The 21,034-nt window shown below is 42.7% G+C and overlaps 1 protein-coding gene across 1 annotated transcript in view; it reads left to right on the top strand.

The window, feature by feature from the left end:
• Positions 1–17,312, top strand: part of LOC118283108 (polycystic kidney disease protein 1-like 2) — a 31,921-nt gene extending 14,609 nt beyond the window's left edge. The window contains exons 17-39 of the mRNA XM_047337134.1: positions 312–425; positions 774–888; positions 979–1,169; positions 1,252–1,482; positions 1,637–1,738; positions 2,747–2,925; positions 3,069–3,215; positions 3,784–3,983; positions 4,176–4,396; positions 4,567–4,753; positions 5,936–6,185; positions 6,726–6,966; positions 7,072–7,159; positions 7,248–7,382; positions 7,990–8,175; positions 9,547–9,877; positions 10,012–10,145; positions 10,300–10,427; positions 12,519–12,679; positions 13,363–13,573; positions 14,748–14,849; positions 15,005–15,136; positions 15,298–17,312. Coding sequence (XP_047193090.1) covers positions 312–425; positions 774–888; positions 979–1,169; positions 1,252–1,482; positions 1,637–1,738; positions 2,747–2,925; positions 3,069–3,215; positions 3,784–3,983; positions 4,176–4,396; positions 4,567–4,753; positions 5,936–6,185; positions 6,726–6,966; positions 7,072–7,159; positions 7,248–7,382; positions 7,990–8,175; positions 9,547–9,877; positions 10,012–10,145; positions 10,300–10,427; positions 12,519–12,679; positions 13,363–13,573; positions 14,748–14,849; positions 15,005–15,136; positions 15,298–15,450 — 3,939 coding nt within the window. The 3' untranslated portion in view covers positions 15,451–17,312. The remainder of the gene's footprint in view (positions 1–311; positions 426–773; positions 889–978; positions 1,170–1,251; positions 1,483–1,636; positions 1,739–2,746; positions 2,926–3,068; positions 3,216–3,783; positions 3,984–4,175; positions 4,397–4,566; positions 4,754–5,935; positions 6,186–6,725; positions 6,967–7,071; positions 7,160–7,247; positions 7,383–7,989; positions 8,176–9,546; positions 9,878–10,011; positions 10,146–10,299; positions 10,428–12,518; positions 12,680–13,362; positions 13,574–14,747; positions 14,850–15,004; positions 15,137–15,297) is intronic.
• The last annotated feature ends 3,722 nt before the right edge of the window (positions 17,313–21,034 follow it).

Below are 21,034 nucleotides of genomic sequence, written 5' to 3'. Positions count from 1 at the left end.
TGACTGTGAATTACCATAACCATACACTAATTAAAGTCTTTATTCACAGCCATCCATTGCAGGGGTAATTAAATCAAAAAGTTATGATGATGTAATTCAAGCCAATAATTATTTCAGGCTATATAGTTGTATAAGGCTTTACATGGGGCAGAAGGCACACTCTGATTAGGACACTATCTGCCTGTTAAAACGTTTAGTGAGATTGCAAATTGGCAAACCCTTTGTTAGCTATAACTGATGTTAAGGATTGTTTTGCCCCTGTAAGCAAATTCTTAACCGGTAGCTGTGTTTTGTGGCATTTTGCCTGACAGATTCTGTTTCCAAGGCCTGTTGGAGAGCGGGGGAACGCCTCCGTTTTGGACCTGGGGAACTACAGCACTATGGTCATTGACGTTCCTTCAACTGACACTACGCTGGTGTTGAAGGTTCCGTAGCATTTTTCATTTCCCATTTCCCGTAAAGGTCTTTTATCAAATCATTTCACATTGCTGTGTGCCCATGACAATCTGAGTAGAAAAGGATTGTTTCATTTTGCCATTGTGCGACAATAGTAACACAGGTGGGTAAAAGTAAGTGTCAGACTTTTAGCACAACCATCAATGTTTGCCAACACCAACAATGGTGAATTAAACAATCATTTGATAACAAACGCTTGAAATTCATGACTGTTATTCTATGTTTATCTGATGATAGCTGTATTTGACTTATTGTGGCTGCAACAACATGTCAATTTTGCTGCAACCATGTCAAATTTAATACATGTACATTTAAAGATGGCGCCTTCAAAGGATCCATTACCCTTCAAGGTGTTCCTTGGTTATATGAGCTACCCCACTGAAGCAAATCATGTAGCGATGACAGAGATGCCTCAACAGGGAACTACACAAGGTAATTCATATTTTTCCTTAGTGGTGGAGACACAGTGTCTTTTGTCTCTCAATACCACGACTTGAGTGCTTCTGTGTTTGTCTGATGCAGAGCAGAGATACACTTGGCTTGTAGACCCCAAGAATTTCAGAGGAAAAACTGGAGTGCACTATCTCGTAGTGAGACCCATTGTAGGTCCGGGTATTAAATCCATCAATGCCAGCTTATTAGTCACCTCCATCTCTGCTGCATGTAAATTTTGGAATGAATCGTTACTGGAATGGAGTAACAGAGGATGCAGGGTAAGTACATTGATACAGTCTGTCATGCGTAACATGTTGCCCAAAGTTTTACTGACAGTAAGAAGACTCTCTGTGTTTCCAGGTTGGTGTTCAGACCACACATTCAGTCACCCAGTGCCTCTGCAACCACCTCACCTTCTTCGGGAGCTCCTTCTTTGTCACTCCCAACCTTGTCGACCCGTCGCGCTCCGCTGAGCTGTTTGCGACCTTTGCCGAGAATCCCGTGGTTGTGTGCTTTGTGGGCGCACTCTTTGTGGCTTACCTCTTGGTGGTTGTGTGGGCACGACGGAAAGACATCAAAGACACCGCTAAGGTGCAGTGTATCTCCATCAACGGAGGACATTTCACAAATAAATGGACATTAACCAGCAGTCTAGGAATTGACAAATTCTTTGTTATATTACGGGCATTTGCCTTCTACTGTATCTTAACGGCATACTCATTATTCTTTGTTGTCCAATTGGCAGGTGAGAGTGACCGTGCTCGAGGACAACGACCCCATTGACGAGTATCGTTACCTGTTGAGTGTTAGCACCGGGCATCGGAGAGGAGCTTCCACTTCCTCTCAGGTAAATATGTTTTGAGTTCAACATTTAAAGCAAATACAGGTTGATCTGATGAAACACTTTGATATTTCATAGCTAAAAAAAGATTTTGCTGACATGAACATGACAAGGAGGTCTGTGTGGTTGAGCAGGCAGCAAACGTTGTTGGCATGAGCGATGAGGATGAATAATGATGCAAAAGATATGCAAATGATGTGACCATTGGAAGGTGATCTGTCAAGACAAACAGCTGGTGCCACGAAACTGTTGCAGAAGTAGAGGGGGGAAGATGGTGTAAGTTAACAAGCTTCTGTCAGACGGAAAACAGTGAAAACAATGTAGGAAACATTTTGTCTGATTCACGTGTTTTTTTGAGTAAGGCTGTAGTCACTTTAAAAAAACATCAATTTGCTTCTATTTTTAATCTCTTCAGCTGCAGTGGATGTTTAAGTTGCATGCTTCACGTACATGTTTTGTCCATTTAACCTGTTGCTATTTCACTTTGTTGTATGTTCCTTTTGTCGATTAACCAACTTCTCCGTCTCAGCCAAGCGTAAATTTCTTTTATGTTATTGAACTAATGCTATGCCACATTTATTCGATAATAAAAATCAGTCATAATCTTTCACTAGAAAGCAGATGTCTACTTATGAATTGCTGTCCTATTTCAGTGGAGTTGGTGGAGACCAAAACAGAGCTAAAAGGAAAATGAATAATGTAAGGTGGTTAAAAAACAAGCCGCTAATTATAATGATGGTGACACGCTAGTCATGACAACTTGCTTGATAAAATGTCATGTGTATTCATGTAAACATATGTCATCATGTACAATCTGTTGGACTTTCTGACTTAATGGAATTCTTCTTCTTATTGGACAAATTTGACCAAAATAAACTCATTTGATCTTCCTTGCTCATTTTCTTTCGTCAGTACCAACTGTTCCCATTCCTTTCATACTGTACGTGGATGTGGATTAGGTGCATTTATATCTGTCTCGCACTTTTCAACGTAAAGATCACTGAACTGTTTCAGGTAACCCTAACTCTGCTGGGTGCTGATGGAAACAGTGAGCCACACCACCTGGCAGACCCAAAGAAACGTCTGTTTGAGAGCGGCGCGGTGGATATGTTCCTGCTGACGACGCCCTTCTCCCTGGGAGACCTGCAGAGCCTCAGGCTGTGGCACAACAACACAGGGAGCCATCCTGCCTGGTACGCAAACAGTGAAATGTTCACATTGAATTTTGTGAAGTAGTCTAAATAAGTAATATAGTTATTGTGAGCTAGAGCACGTAGGTATATATATTATGTACTCACGTGGTGTTGAATAACTTACACCGACTGCTTTTTCTCAGGTATGTTGGCCATGTCACGGTGCAGGATGTACAGACGAACCAGAAGTGGCATTTTCTATGCAACTCCTGGCTGGCCATAGACGTGGGCAATTGTTGTCTTGATCAAGTTTTTCCTGTCTCAAGCGAGATGGATTTGAAGAGTTTCAGGTGAGGCTTAAAGGTACTTTGAGTTACATGAGCAGCAAAGTGAGTCTGAAGGCTGAATGTAAACCCCTAACAGGAGTTTTTGATATGAATTTGAATGAGAATGTAAGCGCATAGGTCAAATTCAAATGAAATGCTATAGCTGGTTCAAATTTTTATTGGAATGATGGCAAGTTTAGTTCTAGTTCAAGCACAAGATCATTTTTTGAAATATGCCAGTATGTAGCATGAGGGTAAAAAGCGTACGTGCTGCATTGTGCTGTGTTTGTTTATGTTTTATATTTAGCTTCAGACTGATTTACAATGTATTCGAACTCAACTGCAGTTGATAAAATGAAATGGAATCAAAAACTGTCGCTCCATAATCCCAGTTGAGTCAGCCTGCACACTGAGGTTGGGATTTACTCAGGATTTATAGCTCTCTTTTTCTTTTTTTATGAAGCTATGGTTCTCTACACTGAGGTTTATTACCTGGGTAAATGAACTGACAAGAGATTAAAGTGGGAAGCTAATCCATTTTAGGCTGGCAGTTCATGTAGGGTTGAAATGCTCTGTTGCTCCTATTCAACAGTAATCTGTTCTTCATGAAGACAACGAAGGATTTAAGGGACGGACACCTCTGGTACTCTGTGATCAGCCGGCCACCGAGTAGCACCTTCACTTGTGTGCAGAGAGTGTCCTGCTGTTTCTCCCTGCTGCTCTGCACAATGCTGACCAGCATCATGTTTTATGGCATCCCAACTGATCCGTCTGAGCAGACCATGGACCTGGGTACAGAACAATTTCACTACAGGGGTCAGGCTTTTCAGCACTCCACTTGATGATCTTGTAAAGCTGCTGGTTATTTGCTCTGCGGCTCTGTATAAAACTAACCATGATATTATTGCCAAATTGGTGTGCACGTGCAGTTCAACCACATCTCTCTCTCTCTCTCTCCCTCTCACTCACCGTCTCTGGTCTCAGGTCACTTCGAGTTTACCTGGCAGCAGTTCATGGTTGGAGTTCAGAGTTCACTCGTCATGTTTCCAGTGAACATCCTCATCGTCAGCATCTTCAGACACACCCGACCCCGGGAGACGTCCTGCTGCAAGCGCCGACAAGAAAAACCATGTCCGCAGACTCCGTCCTCACAGACCGCCTCCAACGACAAGAAGGTCAATGTCACTTTAGACCTTATCATCAAGGTAGGTGATTCATGTGTAGAACTATTGCACTGAGTATTGAATGCTGCTAAATGGACAGCACACAAATGATGAAATGAATGAATGAATTCATCTCAAAAACAGTCTTTTATTTGGTCCATTGTCACTTTATGTAGGAAATCACTTCAGCATTTGAATGTTTTCGCTCACAGGACATTACCAGAATTGCCCATTCGCTCTTTCTGTCCGCCAAAAGCAACATACCATTTACAGAGTCTACAGAGTTTGGGCCGGGACAACAACATGATATCAACGCTGTCCTATCTGCGGTGGACGATTTTGTCAGACGGAATTACAAAACCGGTGACGGCGCCGACCGTGTTCAGTCTCAACCCTCAGGTGGGTTCTAGTGTGGATATTGGATGCAGCTCTGTCTGTGGAGCTCTAAAGACCACATGCTGGTAAAGTTCCAGTGAGGTTCCATTCAGTTAACTACACTTTATCTCTAATTACCCGCTGCATATTTAAGCAATGGCTCCAACAGTCCGTGGTCTACGCTCATCATATCACAGTTAAGGGGGCCGCCGGGGACGAGACAGACGGAGGGGTTTTTTTTAAGTAGGCAGCTTACAGTGTTGGAGATGTACTTGCAAAGAGTACACATCATCACAGTACCAAATTATATGCCCATACTGTATGTGACCAGTTGCTTTTATGTGAATCAGCTCATTCAGTCATTCTGAGGTAGACTCACCAATTGTCCAGGCAGATTTTAAAAGTGGTGGCTAGTGTGCTTCAGGGTATATGGAGAGCAGTATAAATAGAGGGAAATAAATAAATGTGGTATTAGGAAATAAAAATCCCCGGAAATAATTAAATATTGACTTGATATAGAAGTCTCTTGAAATAAATCAGTGTGGACTTATGAATTAAAAGTACCCTGAAATAAATCTAATTTATTTATTATCCATTTATATTTTATTAATATATTTCTTTTTATTCCCTCATTTATTTATTACAGGATGTATTTCATAGACATATTTATTTATTTATTCATGTATTTATTCATTTATTTAATATTGGCTAAAACAGTATTCCATACAGGACTGGAATTTAAAAACAAAAAACCCCCACAGGAGTTGGAGTAATATTCCAAGGAAAAATCCATAAATATTCAGGAAGTAGTGGATTATAATTAATATACGTATACATATGTACAATGTTGAGTGTTTTTCAGTTCAGATATAGCATCACATATACAGTAATGGGTCTCAGGGGATAATGCAGAAGATCCTTTGAATAAATTGGTGCACATAACAAGCACTCTATTCCCTGCTGGGGATCCCTGGGAGAGGTTCCAGCCACCCATTTTGTTCAACATGTTTTCCTCTCCACCAAAATGTATTACTGCAATTGTCCAACTCTGAAACACGCAACAGCTGAAGAAGAAACCACGGAGCCATCCAAAAATCAACAAGTCATATACTTGCAACATGTGCCTACTGTAACTGTTGAAGAACTGCCTTCGGTACAGAGGGAGACTCTGCTTGATTGGTTTATTAAAAACAACTGTATTTTCAGATGCAGTGAGCAGTGCTAGTGTTCACCCTGCGACAGACGTGGAGGGCGTTCAGAAGAGCAACAAAGTCCAGTATCTGTACAGGCAGCTGTGCCACATCGACAAAGAGCTGAGCCTGCTGGGATCCTCCGGCTTCCCCAGTGCGCACAGCTACAGCCAGGCGCTGCAGCAAGTCCAGGGCATAAAGGGTTTCCTCGAAGATCAGCTCCTCAAACCCAGCGGCGCCAACGTAGACGGACTCCCCCAAAAGAAGTACTGAAGTCGCTCATTGGAAAGAAACCACACCTTGTTTTTTATTTCAAGGACACTCAAGCTGACCTTCAGGTTAAGAGCGTAGCCGCTGCTGCCTCGGGGCATTTTGTTGAAGGCTTTATGAACAAAATGGCCCCTGTCCACAATTAGGTTTGATATTAAAATAACTTTTACAGCAGTCCTCAAATTGTTACCGTTACCGTGATAAGTTGCACCCTGTATATCCCAAATTGTAGCAAATTGGCTCATACACACGCGAGAGATAATCTTCTCCCGTCCCTCTCATACACGACGGCAGTTGTGCCCATTCCTCGAAATGCTCTGTACTTCCCGAGTGATGGGCTGAAACTTGCCAAACCTCGAGTTTAATATCTTCATCAGTCACTCAGGATTATCGGTTCACGAAGCCACACGTGGAATCCTGGAGTATGCGCCTTTTAACATGAAGTAAAAGATTCACGGAGCTCTAATCCAGTAATTGGGCTGCAGACGAGATCTGTATTTAAGTGAAGGGTTTTCTCTCGCTCCTGTCACTTGCAGGTCGAGTCTTGCCGGCAGCACTGGTGGTGGCGGTGATCGGAAGAAAAGTGGGTGCTGTCGCGGAGGGCTACCCTGGTGGTTCATTTTCGTCGGCTGGCTGCTTGTGATCGCTACCAGTTCCGTGGCGGGATACTTCACGATGATTTATGGTTTGAAATTCGGGAAGGAGCGTTCCATCAGCTGGCTGGTATCCATGATTGTGTCCTTTTTCCAGAGCATCCTCGTCATTCAGCCACTGAAGGTGAAAAAGAAAACGTGCCTCCCCCCCTCCCTCCTCCTCCTCCTTCCCTCGACTCATTTTGGAATGAACATCTGCATTCACTTACGCCCGTGCCCCCTACCACAGGTTCTGTGTCTCGCAGCGTTCTTTGCGCTCGTGATAAAGAAAGTTGATGAGGAGGATTTTCAAAACGTGACATTTGACTCGAACGCAGGTATAAAAAAAAATGACGACAAGATATACAGTCGCTTCGTTCTGTTCTGGTTTCACAACAAACAAGCAAACGTCGTCTTTGCCCACAGGGGATTGCAAGGACCAGCAGACAGTCCGAGAAGATCGGAATCTTTACGAGCCTCCTCCTCCTGCAGACGTTGACAGAATGAAAAGGAACAAGATCATGGAGCAGAAAGCCTTTGCCCTCCTCAGAGAGATATTCAGTAAGCAGACACACTGATGTTTTGTTTTTTTGAATCTTCCCGGGGGTATTTCAGACGGCATTCGCGTATTCCAAGAACCAGATCACTCGGAATTGACGCCTGACATCGACCTCTCACGGATCCTTTTTCGACCCTCACGTACTCGAGTGGATGCAGAAGTGTCCTGCAATTTTTGGGGGCCTAATGGGCAACATTCAGTACTCGGGGGGGAAAAAAACTTCACAACTGATGCATACACTTAAACTTGAACTTCCCTGCGGAAGCTTAGAGCTCACACCACCATCCTCCTGTTCTTGCCGCTTGTTTCTTTATTAAGACACTGGCTCAAGCTTCTCTGACAAGTAGATCTTTTTTCCGGTAGGGTTTCCATTTTTTCCCGTCAGGAAGCAAACAGGTAAAAAAAACTAAACTCAACAGACAGGGAGCACGGGCCGGTGACCGAAGGAATGCATGCAAAGTACAAAAAAAAATCAAAATCCAAAGTAACGCACAAACGACAAAACAAGCAACACACAGCTCACAATACAAAATCACACCCAGGCCTGTTTCTGCATGACGAATTTTAAGATTTATTTTTGACTGAAATATGCGGCGTCGTGTGTTTCAGTCTACACGGGCTTCATGTGGATGCTGCTGCTGGTGGCGCACGGCCAGAGAGATCCCAATGCGTTTTTCCTGCACCAGCACATCAGGAAGAGCTTCGGCGGCGGCCTCTCACGCAGCATGAGCCTCGGGGACGTGTTCGCGTGGGCCAACACATCTCTGCTCAGTAACCTCTTTGGAGCTTATCCAGGTAAAAAAGAAAACGCGTGTCCCTCCTGGAGAGGGGTGGAGAATCAGCCCCCTGTGTTGTGTCATCACTTTGCAGACATTTTTTTTGTCTGTTGAAACTTCAATGTGGTGTGTGTGCATGTTTGTAAATTCTATTCACACTGTTCCATATTGAAATCTATTCACAAAGACAATTTATTCTATGCATCAGTCAAGAGGAATGCGAACCAATTTCAGCCTTTTCAATTGTGAGTCTTTGTTTTGCATAAGACTTTATTTGACGTGTTGATCGTTTTTCCATTTCAGTTCCAAATGATTATGCCTAGTGCTGTTTACATTGATAAATTGCAAACTCTTGCATCTCTCAACTGTTCTGCCTCCTTGCACAGCGCGGCTCTTCACCTCATGTTTCATTTCTAAAAAAGAAATAATAATAAGGTGTGAGATTGTCTTGTGATTGTCCTTGATAGATACAGAAAATAGCGGCCAGGGTTGTATTTCATTTACATACATAATCATTTAATCAGATTTTTGTGTCAGTGGTTAAAAAGGCTGCTGTGTTTCATTATTTCTTCAAGATCTCTCACTATTGATTGTTAACATGGCCAATTATCAATTAGGGAAATGTGTTAATATTTTAATGTCTGGATATTAAGTGTTATTTACTGTATATCATGCTGTTGTGTGATGTAATTCTCTATTGTCTAATCAACGTGGTCCAATCACATGTCACAGTGTGTTATTGATTGTCCATGATTATTGTATCCTGTAATATTTTTTTTACTCCACAGCAGGACAAGTGCTGCCCGATTTTGAATGCAAATCAGCTCAATTTTCAGCCGGATCAGTTGTTTAGAAGGGATCTGCAGTTTGAGCTGGGTCATTAATCGCTGATTAATCGCCGGAACAATCCACAATCAGGCTCTCAAGCTACTGAAATCAGAGATAAGCTGAATCTCTTAGAAAGCATAGTTTCGACGCAGATTGCAGGACAAAATTTTTTAGGTAAACGCTTAATGAGTGAATTTTTCAAACACTAGGTCAACTTGAGCATATTTTAGTATGGGAAAAGTAAAAAAAAATACACTTACCTGGTCAAAATTGTTCTACCCACTGGTACAATGGGTAAAGTTGAGCCGGTGTTATATCACTTCTAAAGGGATGCATATTTTGTCTTCCTGGGTCACATTATTCAAACACAAAATAATAATAACCATTATCATCGACGTCATTAAGTGAAACAAATAAGCTTTGAGAAATAGCTTTACATAGAGGAATACGTAGTACAAGAAAGCAAACAGACCCTGGTTTAGAGAGATCACAGACCTAAAATTAAAAATGATTAATCCCAATGTCAATTAGGCAAAAGAAACTTTAAAATGCTGTGTTCCAGGATTCATCACGGACGGCAACTCCAGGCTGGTGGGTAACGCCCGTCTCCGTCAGCTGAGGGTGCAGAGGAGCTCCTGTCAGATCGCGGGCTCCATGCTGCAGCTCGTGTCGGACTGTCACGCGCCATATTCGCGGGAGGTGGAGGACACAGGCTCCTATGACTCTGGCTGGAACCAGTCCCTCGGCGGTAATGCCACCATGAGCACATCTGGCCCCTGGACGTACCAGGCGCAGGCTCGGCTCAGAGCTCGCCCTCTGTGGGGAAAAATGGTGGTCTACAGGGGAGGGGGCTTTGTGGCGGAGCTTGGCCCCGATTTAAAAAATGCCAGCAGGTAAATATGTCGATGTAAAAATGTGTTATGCTGATGACCAGGGCTGTCATGAGATATACAATTTGAACACAGTGGCAGCTGTAGAGATGAGGGGTTATTGCGGATTAAACCTCCCTGTGCACTTCATTTCGCAGAACCATCGAGTATCTGTTCAGGAACAAATGGCTGGATGTGTACACAAGGGCCTTCATCGTGGAGTTCACCATTTACAATGCTAATGTGAACCTCTTCGGCATTGTCACCCTCTTGTTGGAGACCACGGCTGTAGGTAAGGTTGAGTGTTTTTTCCTCTGAAAATTGTCAAATCATCCGACCAACCTGTGAATCGTTCAATTGTGTGACTATGTTCAATTTTGTTCTTTCTTCACTTTCACATAGAGCCAGCGTCTATTCAGACAAAACTGTTCCTCTTTGTTTTGTAGGGGCATTTCAGTTGCACAGTGAGCTGCAGAGTGTCCGTCTTTACCAGTCAACTGGTAGTCTTCACATCTTCGTTATGGCTGCCGAGGTCACATACGTGCTTTTCATCATCTATTACATGTTCCTGCAGGTAACTGGGAATCCTTGTGTTAATAGAGACGAGCGTGGGTTTCTTTATACACAGAGGGCTTCACAAGCTCCGACTGAGCCCAGACCATGCAGGCAGGGCTCATTAGTCTTTTCACATGAACCCTCTGTCACAGAATAGTCGATGGGAGACTGGAATTTATTTAACAAGGACGAGAATTGCGCTCGGCGAGCACACGCAGTACCTCCGCCGAGACCAATGGCTTTTTATCTTGCCATGTTAAAGAAAGTTAAAAAAAAAATCAAGATTCCTGGATATGCCTGTTTATCTGGATACGCTCCAAATGGCTCACCCCTCCGCCAATAGTTTTTGTATGATCCTGCTAACAACAAACAGAACATCATCATAATCATTATCATTAGAGAGACTTACCTTACAGCTGACTGGACGCAGCCGTCAAAACCTTTTTCAGCTCTTCATGGTGTTTCCTGTAATCTCTCCCCCATAGTGAATTATGGCTCATACGCCTCTTGTATTGTTTTATTGCATAAGAAGAAAAATGTCTGACAACTGTAACAGCAATGTGTCAATGACGGCGTTAATATGCTTGTGAGGATGCAACAGCACTCTCTATTTGCAAGACGATTTCCTTTCATATCTTTCATTAGCACAGCGGTGAGTCATACGGCAATTTTGCTGTCGTCCTTCTATATTTATGGTCATTTTAGTTTATGTCATATGCGTCCAACAATAACCCTAATTTCAGAGATGTTGAGGCGCCAGGCTCTGAATGCAAGACACGAGAACTTGAAAAGTTTAATGAGTTTTCTTGTAAAACTTGCAAAAGATATTTGAACTGAGGATGGTTGTCAGGAGGATCTGAGGTTTGGCTCTGAAGACCAGGACACACGAGCCGAGCTCGGCATCGCTCTGTATCCCGAGCTGGATTACAGATTCTGCGTTGTGTCATTTCCATGAGAAGTTCAGACGGAGACTGGCTAAATACAGTAGCTGAGCAGGCAGACGGATGAAAGGTGAAGCCGAGACACAGACAAAGATAGATTTTAAGAAAGGTGCAAACACATTTTGGCAGTGGCATTTCAACCACAAAAACTCCACTGTAGTCTTGAAGGGGTTGATTCCACAATGAAACAGGGACTGGATCCATGGATCCAAACAGGTATTGTGCATTTTTGTGTTCATTAACACACGGAAATACTACTGCACTTGACAAAATATAATACAGGAGTTTGTTTTTCAATGTTTTAAGTCACTCATAATTACTACATATCAACCCACAATGCACAAATGCAGTGTCCACATCCAAATATTTAACAAAGTGTAAACTGACTCCTAAATATTTTTTTCATCTGTTATTTAAATTTATTTTAAAAAGCATTTTAATTTGCCACATTTAGATTTTCCTGAAAAATATTATCCATCCAACCATCATCTACCACTTTATCCATTTGAGGGTCGCGGGGGCGCTGCAACCAATCCCAGCTGACATTGGGCGAGAGGCGGGTTTCACCCTGGACAGGTCGCCAGCCTATCGCAGGGCCACATACAGAGACGAAGAACCACTCACTCTCACATTCACACCTACAGTCAATTTAGAGTCTCCAGTTTACCTAACCCCATTCTGCATGTCTTTGGACTGTGGGAGGAAGCCGGAGAGTTGGTTTGAACCGGGATTCGAACCCAGAACCTTCTTGCTGCTACACCACCGTGCAGCCCTGAAAAATATTAGTCTTACATAAATACCAATAAGGTTAAAAAATAAATAAATCAATGAGTCTAATGTAAGTCTCATAATCAAATATTATTAACTTGTGAAAACGAACATGTTTTATAAATCTAAAAAAATATATAATTGAAAACTTTTTATAGTTGAAGCTGTCAAACCTTTATCCACATTTTCATGTAACAGTTGATCTTTCTGTCAACAAACAGATATAAAAAAATTGTTTAAGTCATAAGATTCATGACATATGACATATACAGTACATGTATTTTTTTTACTTGTGTCGCAGTATTTTTCTTCCTATGAAATGCATGGAGCTGAACCATGGTCAGGCACACAAACTGGCTCCTGTTGTGATACTGTACTTGTGTACTTATTTTTCCTGGAAGGGCAAATTAATGAAGCAGCAGGGCGGGGCTTACTTCAGGAGCAAGTGGAACCTTCTGGAGTTGTCCATCATCATACTGAGCTGGAGTGCCGTGGCTGTTTTCATCACGAGGACCCTGATTGGAAACCGCGATATGACTTACTACCAAAACCACAGAGACCAGTGAGACCATCCTTTACTGTGCTAAAGCTAAAAAAAACAGTGTCAAGTCAACACCATCACAAATGTAGAAGCTGTTTATATTGAAGTTCAGGTGTTTTTTCTACAATTTTTAGATCGGCCCTTTTGGTTTCTTCTTATTTCTAGTTTGTTAATCATTAGACTATTATGTAGTGTTGTTAGATTTTTTTGTTGTATGTTTTTGGATAGTCAATATTTGAGGTACTTGAACTTTACTTCTATTCAGGGGAAATATATTCATGTAAAGGGGCATTACGCGTTTCTAAAGCAATACACTTTTTCGTTGCGTAAAAATCTGTGACTATTTCCTCACAGTCCGTTAGCCGTCGCTTTTGTGTGTGCCCCGGAAAAAAAATATGGGCTTTCTCTGTAAATCAAAAAAAAAAAAAAATGGTGCAGACCGCAACACACAACACTGCGAGTGCATTTTGTCGACGCCTTAAGAGACGTGCCGGTGGGTTTTGGCCTAGTGGTTATGGCTGTCTCCCATATCTGAAGTCGCAGGTTCGCAGCAAGGCCATAGCAGTAATATCACAGCAACAACAACTTCATCGCTTACTGCCCCTTTAACAGAGTTTCCAGATCCTAACTTTTAACTCAGAACTTAAAGTTCCGAGTGGTTCGTCCGCCGCCGGTGATCGCTCAAAACTTTACCGTGTGCGCAGGTTTGTCAGCTTTCATGAGACGGCTGCCGCGGATTCGGTGCTTAGTTACCTGATCGCCTTCGTGCTCATGCTCGCCACTGTCAAACTGTGGCACCTGCTCAGACTCAACCCCAAGATGAACATGCTCACGGCCACACTGCAGCGGGCGTGGGGCGACATATCCAGCTTCCTCGTGGTCATCGGGATCATGTTGGTAGCATATTCCACTGCTGTGAGTATCCCGTCCATGACTTGCCGCTTTAACGGAGATCCCTGTCTTTCCATTTCTTATTCAGCACAGGGGCAAGAACTATTTCACCGATCTAAGTAGGTGGTCTAAAGCGCATGGCGCAAGTTCATTTAGGGTGTGTCCAAATCCACTTTTTTGCTAATCAAAAAGAATGCCCAAAAGGGTTTTACCCGCTCAATAACAGGTGTTTTTCATATGCGCAGGAAACGGTTCCACTCCCAACACAAGCAGACCCCTCAATCTTGGGCTGGAAGGATCTTTTCTGCAGTTAATTTGAAATTTGCTTTCGCACGAGTGCCTGCATTTGGAAAAGCTGTGTCAGTGTGATGGAGGCAAAGACTCTTGAGTCACGCTTGATGTGTGTAAGAACCCTATAAGTCACCATCATCAGAACTAGTTAAATGACAGGGAGACATTTTTTAATACTGTTAACATATCACTTTTCGTTTCCTACTACTGTTACATTTCCAAGAATGTCAATTCTTGCCTCACAGTTAGTGATTTTACCAAAAAGATAAGTTATCCGTCTATAAGATAAATACAGACGGTAGACAGACTAAAAATCCATTCTGTGATCTTCATGTATTCCAGCAGTCTGGTAGAAACATTGTTTTAGACGTGGTATCAAATCCCGCTCGAGGTATCCACTGTTGTTACAGTATGTTCTATCTCTGGGAGATACATCATTTTGGGGCTGCAGGCATATAATGGATTTTTGGTTTGTCTATAGTCTGCATTTATCTCATAGACATACATATTTTTAGGTATTTTATTCATTCGCATGATTGCCGTTACCTTTTAGTTCAAAAACACCAAAGTACGAAGAAGACATAGCGGACCAGACGCAAGCTTTTATTTTAAAAAGTAGAAGCTCTGGGACGGCACCAGGCGGGACGGCATGAGACGGGAGGCTCTGTAGTATAGGGATGATGGTGGTCCAGCGGGAGGTGGAACTTAATATATTCTTGAATTCAATCTTCTTATCTAATCTTTTGCAGTAATCTATGGTTGAAATGGAAATATGGAAATGGGGTGAAAGAAGACTGATGAACTAATCTCGGCCCATCATCTCCAAAATGATCTATTTAATGAAACTTCCCGTTTGAGTGGCAGAAATGAATCACAGAGGGGTATGACCTGACCCGTGTCTTTCTAGTGCAACGTGATCTACGGCTGGAAGATATCCTCCTATAGAACGTTCGCGGACGCTCTTCTCACCATCATTAGCCTGCAGATAGGCATCTTTAACTACAGTGAGGTGAGTGAGTTCCTCTCCTACACACCAGATAGATAGTTTGCGAAAAAATAGACACAGAAGGTGGTGACTGCAGAATCGTGAACCAATAATCGTGTGCATGAAGCGGGATTACGCAGCCGGCTTGAGCTCAAAGTGAGTGATGCACTGTTTGCCAGGTCTTGGACTACACCCCCCTGCTTGGTGGACTGCTCATTGGTTCCTGCATCGTGTTCATGACATTCGTGGTGCTCAATCTCCTCATCTCAGTCATCCTTGTGGCTTTCAAGCAGGAGCAGACCGATCACAAGGTAAACTTTATCAGGAGTCATTACTCAAACGTGAAATCAAGGATTTTTTTTCAACCAAAATCCTTTCTAAGCATTGTTTTTATAGTCATACGCATGCAATGTATTGCAATGTCATTTTGGGCAATTCTCTTTCTGCTTTTTTCCTCTCCTCTTTTGCCAAGCCCTCGGAGGAGAAGGAGATCGTCGACCTGATGCTGAAGAAAATCTACAGTTTTTTTGGGATCAGATATGACGATAAAAAAGACCCCAGGGGGCCGGACACGACTGGCAGCAGTGGCCCGACCCTCAACACCAGCAGAAATCTCCTCTCGTAAACATCTTTCATACTTCTAACAACTCACCGAACCCTTGATGTTTTTCATGCAACATATCTCTGGGTGTTTTGGGATATTTTAAGTGCACTAATATCCACACAGCCACTTGTTCATGTTCGTTGCTTGCTCGGAGGCGTGCTGGCCGTCTTTGTGAATGTGTGCCGACAGGTAACGATCTCTCACAACAGACTTGCTCTGCTGTTTTTTTGTTGTGAATGAGATGTTTCTTTGGAGAACATTTTAATGCACATTTATTATTTTACCTTACGAAGGAAGCAAATAGTAATGCTACACCACACAGCTCATGTTCTCTTACAACAAAGACAAATAAATACAAATTCAAAAATAGCTCTGAAAGCATACAAACGAAGCCCTAGAAAATACTCTATACTGTATAATATATCAGAAGAGTCAATTTTCTGAATATATTTAAAAGTAGATGTGTTAACTATTTCGTTGCCACATCTACATCAGGAAATATACTCACTAGTAGGCTTGTTTTTCACTGCATGAAAAAATATATAATTATTATTCGTTTTTTTAATGCGTGTCTTTGTTCCATTATAATATGTATGTAAAATGTAATGTGTTTGGTCAATTAATGACCACTATGGCAAAACAGCTGTATTTTCATTTCTTTTAGTCGTCTGAACTGTGATGATGGAAATTGTTAGAAGATTTCCAGGTTCCAGTCCTTTCCATGTTTCAGTCCTTTTTCATTTGGCGACTCCTGTTGTGACCATGGCAGTTGCAAGTTTGATAGGAGCCGTGACCCTTAAATGATAAAGCTGCATAGATGGATTAGTCAACCATGATCTGATTACCCGTTCCCTTGCTAAAAAGTTGGAGATTAAAAAAATCATACATTTCAATACTGCCACTGACAAAAAAGAAAAGCCTAAATGTAATGCTGTCTTCGTATTTTGATTATCAACATGAACAGCTATTTCACGGCCCGCCAGTTAAACACTAATTTGAAGCAGTAGCAACGGGCTGTTTGGGTTTGCATGAGCAGCATCTTAATTAAGAAAAGATTGTCAAATTGTGCCGCATTACTTGAAGGCATCATGTATCCCTTGTTGTATTCAGCACAGGGATGGCACACTCTGCCATCGCCAATATAGGCGGAAGAGGTAATTACTGAATACTTTTAGATGCCTATTGAGAAAAAAACAAACAGACCATTAATGGTACCAAATAAATCTTTTACATAAACACTTTTTATTTCATTTTCACTCAAGGATCAAATAAGTACAGTGTGTAAAAATAGCGATGCACGTGACTTTTGCCTGTTTTCAGCTTGTTTGATGTTGTCCAAACTGTCCGGATTGTGATAGGCGAAGTAGGAGCCAAATGCAGACTGCAGAAGTAATGGTGAATTTAATTACAGTAAAATCCAACTGAGGTTAATATCTCAGGAAAAAAACAGGAACAAAACTGCAAAGAAAAGCCAGAGCAAACACAATTGGGGCGGGGCAGACAATCGCAGAAGCGGGAAACACCAGGGGCGCGGTCGAATTGCCCTTCCTATCTCCAATTCCTTGACCTCAGTGGAAAAAGGTCACGAGGTCAAGGAAAGGTATAATGGACGACTCATGGGACTTACAAAAGGAAAACGCGACAGCGGTGCTCAGAGAATCCTACTCCACTTTCCCTACACTACGTCATCATGCGACGGCAGATGTTATTGAGGTGCTTCTGCCATGGTGAAACTACAAATTTCCCAAAAATAAAACGCAACGGCTCCATCCAGCACTTTTTGAGAGTGTTTTACCACCGTGTTTACATGTGATTATACGTAACGGTAACTTCCATGATGACGTGCGTCTCTTCGGATTGAACCGTTTACGTCCGTGCACGGCGCGCCACCTTAAATATCGCAGCCACAATGAATTGTGGGGCGTCTATTTCTCCTTTCCTTTCACATAAGAAGCTCCATTGTGCCTTATGCTAAAGGAGATAGGAAAGGAAGCATTGAAGCTCCTTTCCTGTGCATTTAGAGAATCCGAACAGCTCTTATCATGGCTGCCGATCAAATACTCCTGTATCACGTCAAGATTTAGGAAACTTCCTAAGCAAATTTGACAATTCAACCGTACCAGAGCAGTAAAATGACAGACCAAAGAACAGGATGTGCATGTCAAAATAAAACAGAAAAAACACCTAAACTCAATATAAAACAAAACACAATAGGTACAAAATTGATAAATGAAAGCATTACTAAATAGTAATGTCCACAAGGAAAACACAAAGTCTTTTAAAGACGTCGGCCAGTTCACCACGAGCTCCTGGTCCTCCAGGATGGTGACACACGCCCTGTTAAAATCAAACAGTTTTTCAATCCATCTTTCGTGTTCATTTTGATAAAACCTTATATTCATACCTATATAAATACATTCTTTTTTTTCCTCATTCTTTATATTCCTACTGAGAAGACCAACAGAGTAAATAGCCTTGCTCAGTTTTCTCCAAATGTTGGCAAATGTTGGATTAAACACCCACAACGTGTGAGTGGTTGGCAACTCACCAGTGGGTCAGCGCGGGTCAAGCGCTTTCATTTTTGCAGAGGACGTCTAATGGGAACTGCTTGAGCCTCTACAATTAGGTTTCGCCATTCACGGGTATATATTAATGGGTCCTATGTGTGGTCTAGTGCGTGTGCATTGTACCCCCTGTGACATCGTGACCTGACCACTGCTTTGACACAAAACGGGTATTAAACGGCTGCTATCACAGTCTCTTCTCATCTCAGGGTATTGGCTCTCTCTCAGTCACAAGGGCACTGTTGCGGTGAGGTAAGGCACAGACAGTTCTAATCGTACATGAACAACCTGGAGGTGTTGGAGGAGGTCAGGGCCTCGGAGCAGTCGGGTCGAGTTCCTCCGCACGATACTTTGAAATGGACCCCGCGTTGTGCCTGGGGAAACCGAGATAAGTACGGGGTATCTCGCAGAAGTGAGGCGGGCCAGTGTGTTGCCGGGTGCAATTACCCCTTTCATCCTGTGGTTTAAAAAGGCAGCAGTATTATGTAAATGAGTCATAATTACCACCCGGCTGCCATTTGACAGCAGTCGATGGAGGTGGACGAGAACATGTGGCAACAGTTCTGCTGCCAGGGCTTCCAGGGGGAGCATTCTGTTCATCTCTTGCATCAACCGTCACAATTCACTGACATTAGTGCATAGAAATGGATCAGCTATATTATCCTTGGCGACTTTGAAACATCCGGGGCATCAAATCCTGAAATTTCTGCCTCGTATTTTCGAGTAAAATTAATACGAAAGGGGAAACGCTGTGCTCTGTTTGGACCACGTTGAGTATGTGCACCTCGCATTTTTTCCACACAAAACGCCCTCGTGCCAAGTCACAGGGATTAGATCAGCTGATGAACAGTTTATAATACACAGCAGTATTGAATTGTCATTTTACTTGATCGAAAATATCATATTATTTTGAAGGGGTTGAACGGAAAGCCAAATCAATAAAGCAGAAGAGTATTCATGTAACATCTCCGAAGGCCAAGGACAACGTCGGCTTCGCCACACACGGACCACAAATGACTTGCACTCCCTTCTTTCTTTGTCTCCTCCTGTTTCATGTGGCGCACATCCTGACAATAAGGGTTCAGTCCATGGGGGCAAGGGGAGATTCCCCAAGGATTTGTGTCGATCAAATCCAAATTTGCGGGAGAGGGGTTGGAAACGGTAAAAGAAAGGACAATCCGATCGTCATGTCCCGCCTGCTGCTGTGGCTATACTGTAAAATGGTTTTGTTCTGAACAGCGTTCAGTCTCTCACAGTAGCTGTGGATTTTTCAACGCACAGACACAAATGAGTATGAAACAAAATTCCAAAGGACGTACTTTCTTTGGAACTCTTTTTTTGGTACTCGTCTATGAATTGGCTGTATTATTCCACAAATACAACGCTTCATGACGATCGAATGACTTTACCGTTAAAATGGGGGGGGGGTGTTCAATAAGTACCCATGAAAAACCCATAAACACGTGACAAGATTTTAAAATCACTTGCGAAATCTGTGGAATGCATGTTAGATATATAGCTTTGGAAACATTTTAATGGTGTAATGTATGAAGCCCAAGTAAGTTCCGAAAGGTGATCACAGCTAACTGGTTCAAATCTCTTCTGCCTCAAAGGGAAACACTGATGTCAGAGGGGACAGTGGCACACGGAAGGACCCTCAGCCACGCACCGGTGTAGGTTTGTGGACCACTCTGATCTCTGTGTGTGTGTGTGCGTGCGTCCCACCGTCCTCATGACTGCACCAAGTCCATACTTGAATATGTGTGCAGCCTTGGATCTCCCCCCGCCCGGAATGAAAAATGATGAATGATTATGTTCCTGGTGAGTCACGGAGAGTCGTTGGTTGTTGTCGTCTTTCAGTCCCCGGACGGTGACGAGACGCACCTTCTATAAATCCTCTTAGCTCCAGTGGTGGGGCCCGAATGACAATGTAATTTCACGCCTTCCTCGCAACTGTGGCCAACTCCTGCATTCTAAGAGAAATGGGTTCTCATCGCTGTTTGTCGAAAGGCCTTCCGATGACATTATACGAAGGAAAATGTGATGTTCTTGTTGCTCCATGATGTTAAATGTTACCTGCCTCTCACTTCTAAGTAGTGACAGCATCTCCCCTCCCAGTTATAAAATCCTTAGAATTATATAAATTACCATGTGGCTTTTTTTTCCTGCGAATCACAGGTGATCTCCTTTTCATCCTGGACCTCCATTCTGCTGCACGTAACGTAAATTGGTCTCAAGGCAACCCGACGACACTTTCAGCCACCTCAGTGTTGGCACATTTGGCAACTTTTAACAGCCCCTTGGCAGAGTAGTTTCACAAGAGAGCATTGTGAACAAAATGTAGCCTGCCTATTCCTGTGTTTTGTGTTTTCTACCCCAGAGAGTGTTGCAGGGCTCCAGAACAAACATGCATACGAAAGCAATGTCTCAAAAAGCAAATATAAAAGACATACGGTGAGGACAAGAAGTTAAATTCTTGTAACTTCACGAGGGTTTGTTGGTATTCATTTCTTTCTTTTTTTTGAATGTTGTATTTTGTCATGAAAGCGCTCTGAGCGTGTTAATCATTTTTACTGTCATCCAATTGAGTTCATTGTGTCTCAAACAAAGTGTGAAGAAACACCAGACTGCGTCACCAGCGAGGGGGATTTTGGCCAGCGCCGTTTTGTTTTGTTTTTAAATCTAGAAGTAAGCGGGACGTTTTGCAACCTCCATCACTCGTCGTGCAGTCACACGGTATCAACGCCCCAATGTATACTCTGCCTTATCGCCGATTTTACCCTAAATGAGACCATCATTTACGAAATGTATTGGAGAAGACTTGAAACTAGAGATTGAGACCATAAACTCATCAGGAGATGAGTTTACTGACGTTATAAATCAAATGAGAAGTAGAGTCATTTTCTCATTGACCTCTATTGAAACGGACTTCTTATTGCAACCTGTGGAGTCGCCCTCTGCTGGTGATCCCAGAGAATACAGGCTTCCGGTACTGACGCATTGGCTTCACTTTGCGGACAGGTGGATTTCCCCTCGTAATC

This window comes from Scophthalmus maximus, chromosome 14 (genome assembly GCF_022379125.1).
Source record: "Scophthalmus maximus strain ysfricsl-2021 chromosome 14, ASM2237912v1, whole genome shotgun sequence".
Lineage (NCBI taxonomy): Eukaryota > Metazoa > Chordata > Actinopteri > Pleuronectiformes > Scophthalmidae > Scophthalmus > Scophthalmus maximus.
This window is presented reverse-complemented; position numbering and strand designations above follow the sequence as displayed.